The sequence below is a fragment of the Podarcis muralis genome, chromosome 1 (assembly GCF_964188315.1).
Source record: "Podarcis muralis chromosome 1, rPodMur119.hap1.1, whole genome shotgun sequence".
Taxonomy (NCBI): Eukaryota; Metazoa; Chordata; class Lepidosauria; order Squamata; family Lacertidae; genus Podarcis; species Podarcis muralis.
In genome coordinates this window covers 66,680,104-66,699,053 of record NC_135655.1, presented here as the reverse complement: position 1 = coordinate 66,699,053, position 18,950 = coordinate 66,680,104, and the positions used below count along the sequence as shown (strand labels likewise).

Sequence of the window (18,950 nt, the reverse complement as noted above, 5' to 3'; positions counted from 1 at the left end):
AGATGCAGCTCAAACCACAAAATCTTTCCAGAAAAATCACCCAAGCACAGTGTATGGAAGAAAAAGGCACAGCACCTGTCAACATGCCAGTCTCGTCAAGCATTCAAAACAAGCTGTTTCCTAGCCTTTTTACCACAAAAGCGGCAAGGGCCGGCTTCAAGCTGACACAGGTTTCAGATCAGATCATTGGACCATTTTCTAACTGTAATCCACAGAATCTATTCTCTCACCCTCATTTCTCATTATAATGGTGGGATAGGATTCAGCCCCAGACTCACCCTGTCAGGCCTATAACAGTGCTTCCGTCTGATGAGGTGAACTGTAATCCCTCAAAAAGTTAGGGTGTAAAAAAATCTGGTAATCTGGTAAAAGCTGCTGCCTATGAAGTTCACCTTACAATTTGTTGATTTTGAAGTATGAAGTACAACACGGCCCTCTAATAGAAGGCTAAATATTTTAATTCAACCAAGTTGATAAGGAAGACACTCCTGGGATAGGGAAGGGGGGCAAGGAGAGAAATAAGTGCTATTATAAAGAATTTTGTGGCTTCATACAGGAGAGGGAAATGGCTTCCTGTTGCAGATGGGAGGAATGAAAGTGCCAAAAAATCTTGATGCCCTTTTGACTGGAATCCCAGGTTCCCAAACACTGAATGTTGTTTATAAGCACAGAATTGCTGAGTGGCATCACTTCTATTGTGTGTTATGTTGCCGCCTAACTCCCAAGGCAATAGAGCAAGCTGCGGAAGCCGCAGCAGGGGTCCCTTTTAAACATTAAATCGATGTGCTGCATCTGTCGAAATCCTTGAAAGCCACAGGCAGTGAAGCCAAATTCCAGATTGTCGACTCAGCAGGGGTGTTGGGCTAGACCTGTGCATTCAGCATCTGAGTTTGGCTTATTAGCTGTCATCGGCTGGCAACTGCTTACAAGCTCTTTAGTTGGAACCTGAGGAATTGGAGATGTCCTCTTACACACACACACACACACACACACTTATTTTTCGGATACCAGAAGGGGCAACACAAAACATCCTTATTAGGCTTGATTTACTGACTTGGCATTTGGGTGAAGTGGAAAGGCCTCACTGGAGACTTGTTAGCACAAATGACCTTTGGCGCTGATGGACATACACAGATTAACTTTTTAAAAAAATGTTTAAAATGTTTCCAGGAACAGGTCTTATGTCCACAGTCTGCATGCTACAGGGATGGAGACTTGCTGTGGGAGAGTGCTGTGAGTGAAAAGGGCAGGTCTGTAGTCGTCCTTTTTAGAGGTCCTTTACCTGGCAACATACAACTGGTAAGGCTTAAGTGCTGTTTCCTCTTCACATATTGAGGATTACAAGTGTACGTGTGTCTGCAGGTGTACATGGAATGCACTATCGGGGCTGAAGTGACTATACTGTACACATACAAGGTAGCAGCAGCCAATCGTGATGAGCTAGGGGCCCTGTGGGTGAGTGGCTCTTATGTCCAAGAAACTGTCCATTTGCTTATCTACGAACAAACCTCGTTCCATGCCTGTAACCCCTTAGTTGAATCCCACCAACAGCTGAATACAAGCACTTTCACATACCTGTCAACTGCCCTGGAAAAACCAGGACATCTCTTTTTTCTGTGAGAGCATGGCGGCCATTTAGGGCATGTTGCTCTCATGTGATTTGGGGCCAAGATTTCACTCAGAAAAAAACACCACATTTTTTCTGGCTCTGCGATTTCACATGGCACCCCAGAATGCATGCTTTTGGGCACCGTGCCATCAAAAAGCATTTTTCCGGGTCCTTGATCTCACATGGGTCACACGATTCACATGGGATTTCGGACCCAGAAGATGGTCTCCCACGTTTGGGCTGCAGAGCGTTGGAAGGTAAGCTTTCAGCCTTCACTTTTATGTGCATATTGTGACAGGAATGAGGAACCTTTTTCAGACCAAGAGACACATTTGCTTCTGAGGCTGCCTGCCAGTGGTAGGTGGGACTAGAGGCAAAATTGAGCAGAGGAACAGATGAAACTCTTTTCATTGTACAGCAATTGGTGCTCTCTCTCTCTCTCTCTCTCCCACAAACACACACCTCCATCCAGGTAAGGAAGAGTCTTTGCCAGAGCTCAGAGACAGAGCCCTGCGGAGTCAGCTGTGGCCTGGGGAGACTCTGAAGGGCTGGTGTTTGTTCCCTGGACCTGCAGTTATTCACCCCTGTATGGGGGGAGGTCCATAGCTCAATAGAAGGCCCCGTGCTTTGCATGATACTGCAGAAATAGGAGTTCTAGAAGTGTGTGAGGGAAATAACGTTCCTGTTTAAAAAACAACTGGAATGGAGAAAATATTTGGACAACAGGTATCTCACACAGGTCATAGATAAATTCATATGAGCTACCTTATCATGTGGTATTGAAGTACACCAGCCCATCCAAAGGCAGTGGTGGGAGAGGATCGTAGGAGAAGGTTCTAGTTCTATTGATCAGCTCACAGGTTCTGTAGCAGTTGGAGGCTTCTGGGAAGAGAGAGAAGGAATTACAGTTGGGCCCCACCAGACCAGACCATGAAGGATGCCACTGATCCAAAGCTTCATAAGGAGGAGAACAATTGTTTTACACCCTCTCTGTCCCTGCACAGTCGTTGCTGCACAAGTACTTAGTGAGCTGAGTCACTCAGTAAGCCCTGTTGTGTTTCCTTAAAAGGACGAACACACTTTACTGTATACAAAACATTAAGGGGAATTGTAGTCAGGGTGGGGGGAAGAGGCGCTGGATACCAGCATGCGTGGGGATAGCTGGCTAGTAGAGACTACTTCAGTTCTTCTCTGGTCTTCATAAAACTCAAGCCAGAAAAGAGCTCAGAGGGTTTTAATGCTCATCTTATATTTAAAGTAAGCAGGGTGAGTCACCGAGGTTCATATTCCAAGGCAAGGGATTAAGGAACTCAGCAACATCTCTATGCAAACCTGTTGACAGGAGTTCTTTTTTCTCCTCTGTAACCAGTGTGGATATTCTTTCCAGCAATCTGCAGGAACCCCAATGCAATGTTCTTACATAAGGTCTAAATTTGGCCTAAAATCCTGAGCAGACTTGCGCTCCACACCAAGGGAGAAGCTGATTTTGCAATGTTTCTAAATGATTAGCTTTTTTGTGATCATAATATCACTGTATACCCGGATTTAACAAAAAGGAATTTTGTATCATTTTGCTTCTAAAAGATTTGCTCAGCACGAACACCTTTAAAAAAAAAGTGCATCTATTAAAACAGCATAATTTTCATTTTCATTTCAGAACCTTTTCTTGCCGTAGCAAGAGTATTAAGACTGGCCGTTTCCATTTAAACAGGCCCTTGGTGGGAAATGGCAATGGTGCACAGGAGCCTGAAGAAGTCACTAGCCTGCTACTGGGGGAACTTTTCTAGGTTATGCTTTTTCTTAGGACTCGCCATTGTATTGTCTGCTATCATTTGGAAACAAAGCAAGGAGACATGCAAATGTCCCAAATGGGAAGAATCTGGATTAAAGGTAGGCAACAAAGAGTTATCGGTAGGATTTCCCCATGAGGTTATATGCACTTCACACAACATTTATGCGATGATGCATCTCCAGAGGAAGTGAGGAAAAAGCTCTGAACAGCTTCGGCTGGATACTTATGGAAGCACCTTTCCCTGTACAGTGGTACCTCGGGTTACAGACGCTTCAGGTTACAGACGCTTCAGGTTACAGACTCTGCTAACCCAAAGATATTACCTTGGGTTAAGAACTTTGCTTCAGGATGAGAACAGAAATCACATGGCGGCAGCACGGCAGCAGCAGGGGGCCCCATTAGCTAAAGTGGTACCTCAGGTTAAGAACAGTTTCAGGTTAAGAACAGACCTCCGGAACGAATTAAGTTCTTAACCTGAGGTACCACTGTATATTCTTGACTGAGAATTGAAATTTCTTGAAAGTATATTCAGTGCTCCATCAGTGGAAGTGGTGAATTATGTGGAGATGGGTAAGAAAGTCTTTCCCACAGTGACACCTGGTTATGAAACTCTGTGGACTCCTCCCCTCTTCCTGAGCACTTGTCCTCAGCTGATATGCCAGGTTCAGTGTGATATTATTGATTATAAAAGTCCTTGCATGCTGCACATACTGGTTACCTGACAGTCTATTCCTTCCCAAGTCCTTGGACAATAAGCTACCATATTTTTCGCCCCATAGGATGCACCAGCCCATAGGACGCACCTAGTTTTTTTTTGGGGGGGAATAAAGAAAAAAAATTATTTTCCCCCCAGGTTCGGGGCTGGGTCGGGGGAAGCCCGAGCTTCCCCCAACCCCAGCCCCCAGAACAGGCTGCTATCCGCAAGCCATGGGAGTCGTGCGGCTCTCCCACGGCTAGCGGAGCGCTGCGCGAAGCCCGAAGCTTGGGGCGTGCTGAGCTCAGTGCGCCCCAAGCTTCTGGGTGCAGGCAAGCTCTCCGCTAGCTGTGGGAGAGCTGCGTCTCCCATGGCTAGCGGATAGCTTCCTGAAGCCTGGAGAGCAAGAGGGGTCGGTGCACACAGACCCCCCTTGCTCTCCAGGCTTCAGCGAAAGCCTGCATTCGCCCCATAGGACGCACACACATTTCCCCTTCATTTTTGGAGGGGGAAAAGTGTGTCCTATAGGGCGAAAAATACGGTAAGCCCTGTAGAAAGCTAATAGCTGTGTCTGCAATGTGTGTGTACATCAAATTACGGGATGCATTACTAGTTCTTCTGCATGGGCATCTATGGATTCAGCCCATTGTTCAGAACTATACCATTTATTTCTATATTTTATTATAGTGCTACCAGAGTGCATGGAGCTTTGTAATTTGCAAGAGAACATAACCCTGCCTTCAGGGGTTTAATATCTAAAATGCAAGACGGGGTTAAGCAGATGAAGGAATGCTGCATATTAGGCTTAGTTGCAGAATTTCTGAGGAATGGGATATGCCATCTTGTAGGGTATAGAATTTTGCATAATAATATAACATAGGATTCACACAGTGATGGAGTTATGAGAAAGGAAGCCTCACAGATTATATAAAAAACAGTCTACTGTTGTTATATTTAAGGATACAGATAGAATGGAGACAACCAGCTCAGAAAATATTATATTGAAGAAGAATCCAGATTTCAGTGTAATGGAAAGTGCTACAGGTCTCTTACCTATTCAGTATAAATATCTCTTGGGATCACCTCCTTCAATAAAGAGTAAGTAACTATGAGGGGAATTGAAACCTTACTGGTTTGTGGAGGGAAATGATGTAAAAATAAATAACTCTCCCATCATCTGCCTGGTAAAAAGGTAAAGGGACCCCTGACCATTAGGTCCAGTCGTGGACGACTCTGGAGTTGCGGCGCTCATCTCGCTTTACTGGCCAAGGGAGCCGGCCATGTGGCCAGCATGACTAAGCCACTTCTGGCGAACCAGAGCAGCACATGGAAACACCGTTTACATTCCCACTGGAGCGGTACCTATTTATCTACTTGCACTTTGACGTGCTTTCGAACCGCTAGGTTGGCAGGAGCAGGGATCGAGCAATGGGAGCTCACCCTGTTGTGGGGAGTCGAACCACTGACTTTCTGATCAGCAAGCCCTAGGCTCTGTGGTTTAGACCACAGCGCCACCCGCATCCCTGCCTAGTAAGCCATCTAAATACCGTATTTTTCGCCCTATAGGGTGCACCAGCCCATAGGGCGCACCTAGTTTTGGGGGGAGGGGGAAATAAAGAAAAAAAAAATATTTCCCCCCCCAGGCACGGGGCTGGGGCAGGGGAAGCCCGAGCTTCCCCCAAACCCAGCCCCCAGAACAGGCTGCTATCTGCAAGCCTAGGGAGCCCGGCAGGAACTCCCGCCGGGCTCCCCAGGCTTGCGGATATCTGCCCGAAGCCCGGGGCATGCTCCGCTGTGCTCTCCGGGTTTCGGGCTGCAGGCTGCTGTCCACAAGCCTAGGGAGCCTGGCAGGAACTCCCGCCGGGCTCCCAAGGCTTGCGGATAGCTTCCTGAAGCCTGGAGAGCGAGAGGGGTCGGTGTGGGAATGTAGCCTGCATTCGCCCTATAGGACACACACACATTTCCCCTTCATTTTCGGAGGGGGAAAAGTGCGTCCTATAGGGCGAAAAATACGGTACATGATTTGCCTCATTATGATTTTCCTCGAGATCATTTTCTATGTCAATTTTTAACAAATGCATTTTAGAACAGCTGTCAGCCCTCAACACACTGTATATCAGGGGTGGCTGACCAGCGGTTCTCCAGATGTTGTTAGACTCCAACTCCCTTCAACCCCAGCCAGTGGTCAGGGATCTAAATGGTCAACAGGCCTTTAAGACATAGCTTGTGGTTACTGAAGCATGTTCTAGCAAAGTCAGCAGAAATAACCCAATCACGCCCATGATCTGCCACACTGAGTTTTCACCCCAGAAACCACCTGTTTGCTTTGGAAAGAGGTAACCATGAGAAAGGCATGTGTTAATTGGTCAGGAGAGGATGAAAGGCAGGATCTTGGCATGCATCTTATGGACAGGAGGGCTGGTCTTTCACAGTTGCCAGAAGGCTGAGTAGTGAAGGAGTCTCTGCCATGAACTCCAAGGACACAACTGCTCATCTGCAGCAGCCCCAACTACACCCCCAGGACCAGCTTTTTGGGGAGGGGCAGTGGGAAAGAAGACAGCCAGGAAAGGAGTGTTGTACAAGCAGAGTTTGACCCATGCTGCTGTAGATTGAGCTTGCACTCTCACCCCCATATTCAGTGCTATTTTTCTAGAAAAAGAGGTGCTGGAACTCACAGTGAATGCCTCTCTTGTTCTCTTAGAATGGCAATGGTGCCCACCTAAGAGGTGCAGGAACTGAGTTCCAGTGAGTTCTAGCTGGAAAAAAAGCCCTGCCCATGTTGCAGATGGGGAGCTGACATGAATAATAATAAAGCCACAAGATTGTGGTGATATTCAAATAACGCACCCGGTGCTTTGAACATACAAAATGCTGTACAAATGCTCAATATTCTTATAGTCTTTACTTGTTCTAGGATTCTTGACCATTGGAATCTCTTCTTTCCACAAAAAGAAAGAACACCTTTTGCTGAAGACAATTGATTCCATTTTCAGTCACTGCCGCCAAGAAGAATTAAATCTGATCACCCTAGTTATATACCTAGCCAATAACGATTCTAAGCTGAACGAGGAAAACGCCGTGGAGATGAAGGCTCAGTTTAGTGCGCATGTGAAAGCAGGAAGGCTGCTTGCCATACAAAGCTCTCTAGAAAGTTACCCTCCTGTGCACAATCTGAAAGTAGATCTCTGGGGCAAAAACATCAAATATAAATCCAAACAGAATGTCGATTATGCTTACTTAGTTAACTTTTGTGCCAATCTCTCTCAGTATTATTTGATGCTAGAGGATGACACTGCCTGTGCCACTGGTTTTGTGTCCATTATACAAAGCTATGTAAGGACGATGGAGGAATCCTGGACCACAATAGCATTTTCAAGGCTAGGCTACATAGGGAAGCTCTATCATAGCTCTGATCTCACCAAACTAGCTCGGTTTCTCTTGATGTTTTATGATGTTATTCCCGCGGACTGGCTCATGACATATTTTCATAAAACCAAAATGCAAGGAGAAACTATTTTCTATTGGCCTTCTCTCTTCCAGCATGTAGGGAGAATTTCTTCATTTCACGAGCTGGAAGTAAAACACACAGATTCAGAGTTTTATGAAGACATTGGAAGTTTGGGCGATGCCCTTACTGCTTCCTGTTTCACAAACATGCAAATATATGGAAATTACATACCGGCCAATGTGTGTCCTCCTGGAAGGGGTGTCTTTTGGGGTATGAATGTGACAGCAGAAAGCTACTTCACCATTGTTTTTGACAACCCAATTATTCCCCAGAAGATTCATATTTACACAGGGTCAGCCGAACATCGCACAGACATTCTTCATAATGGTTTTGTAGAAAAGGGCAGGCTCAAAGTCCACTTAAATGAACGTCAAACATGCCTATCCTTCATACGAATTGGGGATTTTAAGTCTGGATTTTTTGAAATGGAAGATCAGACTAATAAAGGTGACATTGAATGCCTTCGAATAAAAGCTACAGCTCCACAAAAGCACTGGCTGAGGATAAGGAGAATTAGTATTTGGGTGAAGAAGAGTTAATTTCACATTCTATTATTTAATGCTCACCACTGCAGAAAGCTATAATGAATCTTGCTAACGATAATTATATAAATCAACATTTCACCTTCTGTTATGGATGGCCCCTTCGTTTCTCTTTAAAATAAAACAAAACAAAACGGTTGAATAGAAAGCAAAAAGCAACACCTTACATAATAAATTAACATTTTCCTACCAAGCACTTATGTCTGTGAGTGCTTTTTTACATACGTGGCTTCTTTGTGAAATTCCTTGTCTATGATGTACGTGCATCATATAAATTATCCAAAGACAAGAAACTGGACCATATGATTAAAGGACTTTTATAAGATCAGTTTCACTGAAGCTCTGAATTAAAAATGTATGGGAAATTCTCAGGATTTGATTTTGCTTTTTAATAACTATAGTGGGAGTTCTGAACATGCATGACTGGCAAAGACTAAGGCTGCCTTCATAGTGCAGCAGAGTGTGGAACATGTGACTCTACAGGTGTTGGACTATGACTCCCAGCATCCCTCACTACTGCCCTTGCTGACTGGGGCCTGACGGAGTTGGAGTCCTACACCCCTGCAATACACACTTATCTGTGAGAAAGTCTCACAGACCTCAATGGCCTTACTTCTGACTAGACATGGGCAGGATTGCACTTGTATTCCCTGAAGAAGGCTGCAGTGAAAGATTATTATGATTTCAGGGGTTGTTGTTTTTTTTGCTACAGATCTCTGTCTTAACCTTTCTTTAATAGAATACTATTGGGGTTCCATAATTTCTGTGTGCAGATTTTGTTTGTGAAGAGCAAGCAGGAAATCCTTTCACACAGAGCAAAACTATGTGATCTTCAGCCGCCCCCCAAGCTCCAGTGGTGCAGAGCGGAAGGTCAGAACATTAAGAACTGCACTGGTCCATCTTGTCTAGTTTTCAGTTCCCAGCAGTGACCAGCCACATGTTTCTGTGTCGATCACAACTGGTGCCATGGCTAGGTCCAAACTATAAGGCTGAGATCCAGAGCCCCTGTAATCTGCCCCAACACCACCTCAAACAACCCCAGAGAGGCAGCAGTAGCAGTAACAATGGCAGAAGTTTGTATGCTCAGAACCAAAGGAGAGGAAAAAAACCCATGCCCCTCAATACCAGAATAAAGTTCTAACTGGAAGTCCACAGCTGTCTTGGTGTGCAGGAAAGTCCTTGGAGTCAGAGTCAGAAAGACAAACCAGTTCACCTTCAAGCACCAGTGTCTTTCTGGTGCCCCATTCCTCCTCACCCTCTCCCTCTCAAATCTCTCCCCCCCCCCTTCCCCAGGTTTTCTCCCCATAATAAATAAATCCCACCGGCTTTGCTCAGTGCCTTAGTGACTCTGTAACTCTGGTCTGCATGGAACTCAGGGCTTCCTTCTGTGGCTATGGAAGGGGGTCAGTTACATTACCATCGCAATGGTGGTACCAAGCTAGAGAACAGCAGCTTCAAGCTGGTGATGGTAGCAGCCGTAGCCGGAAAGACCCCTTGCTCCCAATGCTCTCAATTGTGCCATGCCCTCTGAGCATGGTACCCAGCCATGCTCATGACAGTGTGGGTGAGCATGTAATATGCAGAAACCACAGAATGAAAGATGCCTTGTACTCAACCTTAGTTTCCCCATTCTCCAATTTTGAATTTTCCTCTTAACACACACACACACACACACACACACACACACACACACACACTCATTTTCCCCCTCCACTATGAGCCACTAGAGGGCAGCAAGTCCACATCGGTTGCCTTTCCCCAATTGACCTCTTCCCCCCACCCTTTTACTGTAAGAGTTGCATCCTGGGATAACATGTGGCATTCAAAACTATTAACAATAATACAAAGTTGACAAAAATGGGGGGCAGGGGATGAATTATACTCAATATGCTTGGTAGAACGAACTTGTTCACTCTCAAGTGTGATATTTTGGATGATAACATGCCAGACAAATCCCTGATAGGATATTAATTAGCAGCCCTGGGAAGAATATTAGAGGAGCTAACCTAACAGCCTGGTATAAAAGGATTGGCAGATCCCCTAGTGGAGACGACTTGCAGGTAAACCAAGAATATGTAGGGTGTGTGTGAGGGGGACCACAAAGATGCATTTGTGTGAGATTGATTGAGTTTTATTTTTAATATAAATATTTCAGAGAACAAAAGGGGAGCCTCTCTTTTTTTTAATTCAGCTATTGACTACCCTGAATTTGTTGGAAAGACTTTTGCAAGGTCTGCACATGGGTACCTCTTAGTTTCTTCTGTTTTATGGGTTATGTACTGCTGTTCTCTTTTTTTAATGTCCTGAGTGGAAATGCTCTCATGAAAATAAAAAGGGTTGGGTTTTTTTAACAAACAAACAAAACAACACTAGTATATTATTGAAGCTTCTAAGATACTAAAACACAAAACAGACGGTAATAGATGGATTTTTGACAATGCAGATAGTAAGGGAAATTTGGAATCCACAGACCTGCCAAGCCAGCAGCTTCTTGAATCAAATTTGCCAACTAGCAGCTTTTAAAAGAGCATGACTTTGTGGCAACCAGCCTGTTCCTCAACTTCCCCTTCAGCACTGAGCTCTGGCTCCTACTTTCCAGCCTTCAAGCTGCTCCTTTGATGTTCCTGGTAAAGAGCACTGATGAAGGGAAGTGCATGGCGCACGTATCATCATCATCATCATCACCACCACCACCACCATCATCATTAATTTGCCAATGGCCTTCTAAACGACTGTCTCTAGGCGATTTACATATGAGATAATTAAAAACAGCTAGAAACACTGCAACAACTTTAAAACAAGTGAAAAGCCTCTCATCTACTCTCAAGTTCAGTGAGTGCTGCAAAGCTACTCTTTACATTTGCTGCAGCAGCAGCAGCCTGAACCCCAACCTTTGTCAGGGTTCATTCTGACTCATTTTCTTCTTGAATAAGAACAAGCACGAAGGAGGTTCCAAGCCTGCTCACAGATGCTTATAATATTAGTGGAAACAGTTGGTAACCGCCTTCAATTTTAACCTGAAGATTGCCATTTGTCCAGTTTTAATTTTAATTTGTTTGAATTAATTGTGGGCTGTATCTTAATTTATTGATCAGTTGTTTTTATGCATTGTCTTACTTGTATGATGTTAGCCACTCTGAGCCCGGCTTTGGTCGGGGAGGGCGGGATATAAATAATTATTATTATTATTATTATTATTATTATTATTATTATTATTATTATTTTAAAAGATATTTATTGAGATTTTAAACAATAAAACAAACTTCACAATCAAAACCAAAAAAAGAAAGAAAAAAAGAACATTATTACAATCAAATAAAAATGGAAAAATGCAATACAAAACAAAAAAGTAGAAGATAAGAGACATAAAACAGACATAAAAATCCAGTTTCTTACTTATTGTTTCCATAACCCTCTTTCCTGACTTCCTCACATCTCCCTTTTCTGTGTTCCCTTTTACACAATCATATTCAGCAGTGCCTTACCCTTTTTCAAATCTTATTCTATGTTATACATTTCAACTATTATGTCTCCAATTTTTCCCTTTATATCATTTTGTTTAAATTTGACATAATGTTATTCTAGCTTTTTCACCCTTATTCTTATAAAACATTTTTTACATATTCCTTTCAACTATGTCACTAATGCCATATTGTCTTTATATCCTGCATCGTTTTAGCATTCAAACATTTTACAATGTTTTTGCAGGTAGTCTTTAAATTTCTTCCAATCCTCTTCCACTAGCTCTTCTCCCAGGTCTCGGATTCTGCCAGTCATTTCTGCCAATTCTATTATTATTATTATTATTATTATTATTATTATTATTATTATTATTATTCCTTACCTAAAAGAAAAGGGCAAGGGGCACCTGCAACACAGTGGGGCAATGCAGACTCCTCCCTCCAACACTCAGTCAGCATTCAGTGGCCACCGACCTGACTTGGTTCTCACTGGTCTGCTTTAATGAGATTCCCCCTCAGACCATGCGGGCCTATGATCCCTGAGAAGTCATCCCAGAAGTCATCAAGAACATCTCCTTCTCCAAAGTCAGGGGTCCAACCTTAGAGAGGGTGGGTGTCTTTGGCGTAGGCTTGGGGAAGGCATCAATCCAAAGGATCCATACCCTTCCCAGTAGTACCACTTGGAGAAAACTATGCCAGCCCAGGAGCTGGCGTAATTTGTTTTTCATTTGTAAAAGAAAAATGAACGGGAAGGATGAAGGTGTGCAAGAGAGTTGCTCCACCCTTCTGATTGTTGTCATGAGACTGTTTGACCACCTTCAGGCCCCCCTTCCCCTTCCCCACTTTAGAATTGCAGACTTGAAAGGTGGGCTTGCTAAAGTTGTTTTGTATCTTTTCAAACTTGGGGCTTCCCTGAGCCTGTTGATATCCTGTGCCAGGAAGTGCTATTTTAGCTATGGAAGGACTGGCGCTGAGAGAATTGGGATCCCTGTTTGTCCAGGTGTGCTAAAGCTTGGTACAATTCCCAAATGATGGGGTGAGATGCCTTAGAAGGATTGGGGGCTTTTGCAAGATCTCTACAAGGCAGGAACAAGTCAAAGCAGAACCCCCTGAGCATCCTGTGGCCTCTGACCCAGGCATTAAAAAGAGATAGAAATTCTGCAGATAAAGGTCCGTGAAAAGTGAAATGATGTCTCAAAGCTTAACCTTTAAGGCTGTGGTGTGGAGAAAGTGGAAGAGGCAGCAGCTTCACAAAATCAAAACGTCTAGAAAAATGCCCAGATCAGGAGGGTGGAGGCAACTGATAGGTCTAATTTGCAATCAAAGGGAGCTTCACCAGTGCTCCCCAATCCCATGGCTTGGGATGCAGATGCTATTCCGCAAGGGCAAAGCATTTGTCTTCTCAAAGTTCAAGGGAAATGGCAGAGTGGGGAAGGAGATTTCAGTGGGACAGCTCCTTTGTTACTAATACATCAAGCTTGTAGGAAGCTAGCAGAACAGCTCACGGACCTTTTTGTCTGCTGTTTAGCAGGTTTCTTACCTAAGGGTATTTCTCTTGTGTGTGTGCTGCTCTCCTACAAAATATCCACAAAATAACAGGAAAGATTAAGTGATTTTATTTTTAGCCACTCCAGAAATGTAAAGCCTGTTCTTGCAAGAAAACCACCTTCTGAAATTTGACAAAACTTATTTTCTCAGAAGGGGCCATTTTACCTGCAAATTCTACAAAAAAGAGTTAGCAGTGGTTCCTTTCAGGTGTATGTGCACGCACAGGTAGACCTATATCCCTGTAGTTTGGCAGGCTTTATCCAATCATGAGTGGCTACCATGCCTGCAAATTTCATCAACTTCTTTCAAAAGGGGTGGGGTCTTTTGTTTAAAATTTCACAATAGTGAATGGGGAGATGTTAAACAAAGCCGATTCAGTCAGATGTGTCAAGCTGGGCGACCTACAAAGAAGCTTGGATGGAGGTGAGCTATTTTATAAAGCACCTATTCTGGATCCAAGCCAAATATTGCGGTCGGTGTTACCTATTAATATAAAATCATTGTCAGCTGGAACCTCCAAATTTATTAAGAACTGGTTCCCACACTATATATTGGCATGCATTATTTCTTTAGGAAAATAAAACATTTCATTGATGAAGCACACCAATGAGCCATCTAGTCCAATATCCAGCCTCCAACAGTGGTCAGCCATATTTTTGGGGAGTCTCACTGGAACACTATAACATAACAGCCATTTTCTTCTCCCTGTACCCTTCTCCCTAGCTCATCTTCCTCAAAAGATCTGAATACAACCAACTGATCATTCTACTAATACTAATTCCAAATAAATGGGATAGTGAGATTTATTCTAGGTGGGACAGGAATGGTCAGGTGTATATGTGTAGCGTTTCATTGATACTGAATAGCCATCTTTGACAACAGTAGCTGACACAACTCATTTCACGGCAGTAGCTGTCAATCACAAACAGTGGGGCATTTAGGAGAGTCAGAGAGGGCTTGTTACCTCAGTGCTCTATATCAACCAACCCAGAGGGACATGGCTATGTGCATGGCACAAGAGCAATTTGTCAAAAACGTAGCTTGCCTCAACCCAGCAGCAGAACGACAGCTGAACTTTGACTCAAGAAGTGTGTTTCCGTTTTATTGTCATATCATTCGGAGTCAGGGAGAAACACTTGTTCTCCAGCCCCTTTGAACTTTCAAAGCGTCTACATCTATGTTACATCCTACATGCTCTTTATCTGTGAGGAGGATATGTTTATACCAGTACTGTGCCCCCATTGCTTTGAAAATGTATCCTTTTAATACAGGAACAGAAGGGCTAAATTAAAAGCAAAGTGTCTCTTGCCGAATGCCAGAGGCTCTGGAAAATGTGCATTCAGCAATTTATAAAATTATCTCCCTTCAAAAGAAATTTCCAGCCCCGGCTGAAAAGGAAGAGACAGCCAAGTAATGCTAATGGGAGTCTGCTTAAGTGCTTGCCACTCCTGCATGCATAAATGTGCAGTTCAGCTTCCTCACTCAGGCGTTGTCTTCCTTCCTTAGTTTTCTCACAGGGATCCAAAGCCTTGTTTCAAATACACCAGGCTTCCTGTCAACCAGATCAGGCATACGGCCCTAATGATTTGATCCCATGAACCTCTGCTTAGACATTGACTCACAGGTTCAACACTGTCCCAGTGTAAGAGAGCAACTGGCCTCCCCATTTTGGCCCAGGGCCCAGATATAGGCCACATATTAGCATGGCAGCACTCTTCTTTTTTCCCCTATATGGCACAGCTAAGGGTAAGAGTTGGGCATGGGGAATAGATGGATGCAGACCATAGCCTTGGCGCTGAGGACATCTTTGCATGGCCCATTCCCTAGATGTAAAGGAATGTTAAAGTGAAACAAAGCAGACCACCTCAACCTTATTAGCAGACTGGGATGCTGTGGGAGTCATATAGCCATGGTAAAGGCTTGTAATATTGCAGGGTGCCCCCTGACCTCGGCTGACCAGCACTCTGAGCTTTACAATGCATTGGAATGCATTGACCTTATAAGGAGTTATGTCCCCCCCCCTCTGGGCAGTGTAACCCTATATCGTTTGTGGGTGGGTTAAAGCTTGACCGGATGAGGTAACGTGAGACATTGGAATGCAGCCATGCGGCTGGACAGAACAAAGGATAATAAAAAGTGATCGGAGGAGAGGAGAAGTCTCAATGAGCTCTCTCTCTTATTATGGAATATTACTCGCTCTCTATGTCTTTATTTTATATTAAAGAAGTGCCACTTGTAACGGCTGGCCCGACAAGTGGTGCCCCGTGTGAGGCTGAATAATAATAAATATGACTGAGGTTTTTAAAAGAGAAAAAAAGAAGCAACTTAAGCAAACAGTCTGAGGCAGACTAAGAGGATTCTAACAGAAACTGTGAGAGGATTTTTGATCCAAGCAGTGGATATCATCGGCCCCCTTCGTCCGGCAAGGATTGCACAGCGCTGAAGCATCTTAAAAAAGATCCCAGGGTGAGTCCGATCCCTTTTCTTCTTTTTTTATCTTATTTTAAAGACATGGGCAGCTCTTTGACTTCTCCGCAACAGAAATTTTTAAAAGACTTAAAATTTCTCCTCTCCTCCAACAAATTGGAAGTTCCTGATGGTGATGTGATACAGCTCATTCTGGCTATTGATGAACATTGTCCCTGTTTCCCTTTGAATGGAACATGGGAAATAAAACATTGGGACAAGATTGGTGAACATTTTCATGGGCTCCCCAGCAGTAGTGCTCGGATTTTAAATGCTTGGTGCAAGGTTCGATATGCTATGGGTTCTTTATCACCAAAAAATATCTCCATGGCTGCATTGCCAACACAACCTCCAGCTTCTTTAATTCAGCCTGCTGTGCTGGCATCTGTTCCAATACTGGCTTTGCCAGCAGCACCCCCAGACCCCAAACCTCCAGACAACAGTTCCTCACCAGAGGACCCAATCCTGCAAAAATACAGTGGTCTGGCTGGAAATGACCCTGCTCTTTCAGCAGCACAACCAGCTACCCCTTTTCAACGTGCAGTCCTTGCCTGTTCCTTATCACAGGATACTATGGCATTCCCTGTTATCGTGCCCCCTGCTGGTGCTCCAGCAGGAACTCAAGCCCAGCACCAACCTTTTGACTTTAAAATCTTGAAAGAGCTGCAATTGTCAGTAAGGACAAATGGACTGCAAGCTCCATTTAAACAAGCAAGAGGGAATAATCCTAATCTTACCCTCGCAGATGTGATGGCTGCTATGATGGGGCATGGCCCCCTTGCTCAGGCTTCAGTACAAGCCACACTGCTGCAGATCTTATTGAGGGATACTGCTCTTGCTGCTCAACAAGCAATGAGAAAAATCCCGGAACCCACCAGTATCCAGTCTAGGTGGGGTTCAATCAGACAAGAACGGTGGCCTCCACCAAAAGAAAAATCCGCAGCACCAGCTTGTTTCTGAACAGCTTATTTCTGAACAATTGACTTTCGGCCACATTGAACCATCTTCATCCCACTGGCACCAGCAGACAGGAACGGTTTGCTTTTATATTGCCAATATAACAATTTGCAGCCCAACCAGCGATGTCAGTGGATTGTCCTGCCTCACAGCATGTGGAACTCCCCTACACTTTGTCAGCATTTTGTGGATGAAGCATCGAAACCTTTCCGCATGCGCCACCTAGAGGTGCTGAACAACAGCTGCATCTGACAGTATTTGCTACACCATTATTGCCAACAGGAATTTGGCAAGAAGAAGACTATCTGCATTATAGAATGGTTACATCTACCACATACCCCTCCAAAAAACATTTATTCCGTAATTGAATCCACATCAGACATTGTGATCAAAGGACGTTCACGTGCTATAGCTTTGAGCGGTTTTGATATTGCATCAATTTATTTGCCTTTTTCACAGACTGAACAGCAGCATTTATTGATCACAAATGCTGCCGTGCAAATTGCTTTGGCTGATTTTATAGGTGTCATCATTTTTAACCCCCCAAAGGATGACCGTTTGACATTTCTGACACAGGTCACCTATGTTTTGGCTATCCCCTTGTCTCTCACACCTCTCCCCTCTGCACTAACCCTCTTCACGGATGGAACGAAAAGTAGGGGGGTGGTGACGTGGGAGGAGGGAGGAAAATGGAAATGTTATTTACCCCTCCACAGTCTTCTGCCCAGCTTGCCTTTCAATCCTTTCCTACTCAACCCTTCAATCTTATTGTGGATACTCAGTATGTATATCGCCTTTTTGCTATTTTACCAGTATCTTATATAACTTCTTCCTTGGATTCTGACTTAATTTCCTTGTTTCTTGCCCTGCAAGCTTTACTTCAGCACAGAGAGTTCCCTTATTATGTTGCACATCTTCGCTCCCACACATCGCACCCAGGGTATTTAGCAGAGGGCAATGCAAGAGCAGATGCAGCCTTGAAGAACATTTCTGCCTTTTCTCTCTTTTCTGATCCTGTACTATGTCATAACACCTTTCATCTCCCTGTGAAAGCATTGGCTAAGCAGTTTTCTATTCCTTTGGCCCAAGCTAGGGATATTGTGTCCCAAGGTGCTTCCTGTTCCCAAGGATGGCGTGCGGCCATGGCGAGCATCTTCAACCGCGGAAGCGCCTTCCTAACCATTTGCCTTGCCATCCTTTGCTGCACCGTTATACAAGGAAGAGAAGCAGACGATCTAGTCCAGTTGAAACCACCATATTTCACCTTATCAGCTGGCAAGCCGCTGTCATCAGAATCCTACTCTGGCTGGCAGCATCCACGGCTCAGCCACTCTCGAACTAGAAGAACAGTGTTGTTGAATAAGACTGTTAGGGGTGAAAATTATCATAAGATATGGAGGGATAATATTTTTGTACAAGATATGATTAAGTTTACCAGTTTATTGCATGCTTCTAAATGTTGGGTGTGTATGCCTGCCCCCATTTGTTTCAAATTAAAGAGGGGAAAGAATCATGGGGCATATATCCAAACTGTCAATATACTTTGAAATTCATGGTTAATAGCTCTTGTTCTCTTACAGTGACCAATACCAGTGCATACCAGTGCATGGTTAAAAACTAGAAAGGAAGCCTACCATGCAGCTTGGAATCAGAATTCTTATATTCTTGGCTTCCGGATGGAAGTTGGCTTCGACGTTTATTGATTATAGTGATTATTATAGTAGTTATTTGCATTATTTTGTGTTGCTATATACAATGTATTCCTTCTTTAATTTCTGTATGTACTGCATGGTTCTCCAGTCCGCGGCCCACTTCCGGTCTCACAAGAGTCGCCTATCGCTCTCGACATAACCATTGGTACTGATATATATGGCTCTGATTAAAATATAAAGAAAGAGGGCATGTGGGAGTCATATAGCCATGGTAAAGGCTTGTAATATTGCAGGGTGCCCCCTGACCTCGGCTGACCAGCACTCTGAGCTTTACAATGCATTGGAATGCATTGACCTTATAAGGAGTTATGTCCCCCCCCCTCTGGGCAGTGTAACCCTATATCGTTTGTGGGTGGGTTAAAGCTTGACCGGATGAGGTAACGTGAGACATTGGAATGCAGCCATGCGGCTGGACAGAACAAAGGATAATAAAAAGTGATCGGAGGAGAGGAGAAGTCTCAATGAGCTCTCTCTCTTATTATGGAATATTACTCGCTCTCTATGTCTTTATTTTATATTAAAGAAGTGCCACTTGTAACGGCTGGCCCGACAGGATGCAGGGTTCAGAAGACCATTGTTTGCACTGGCACAACAACAACAAAAGTCAAATGATTAGATTTCCCCCTTCAAATGCACCAGGAAATACATGGTGAACATGCTG

General features: G+C 44.1%; 1 protein-coding gene across 1 annotated transcript; it reads left to right on the top strand.

Annotated features, from left to right (window-relative positions):
* Positions 1-2,425: 2,425 nt before the first annotated feature.
* On the top strand, positions 2,426-8,142 carry LOC144325949 (alpha-1,3-mannosyl-glycoprotein 4-beta-N-acetylglucosaminyltransferase C-like). The gene is made up of 4 exons (XM_077922822.1): positions 2,426-2,651; positions 3,267-3,499; positions 5,055-5,193; positions 7,010-8,142. Exons 2-4 carry the CDS (start codon positions 3,335-3,337, stop codon positions 8,140-8,142), a joined length of 1,437 nt encoding a protein of 478 aa, XP_077778948.1. The 5' UTR covers positions 2,426-2,651; positions 3,267-3,334.
* The last annotated feature ends 10,808 nt before the right edge of the window (positions 8,143-18,950 follow it).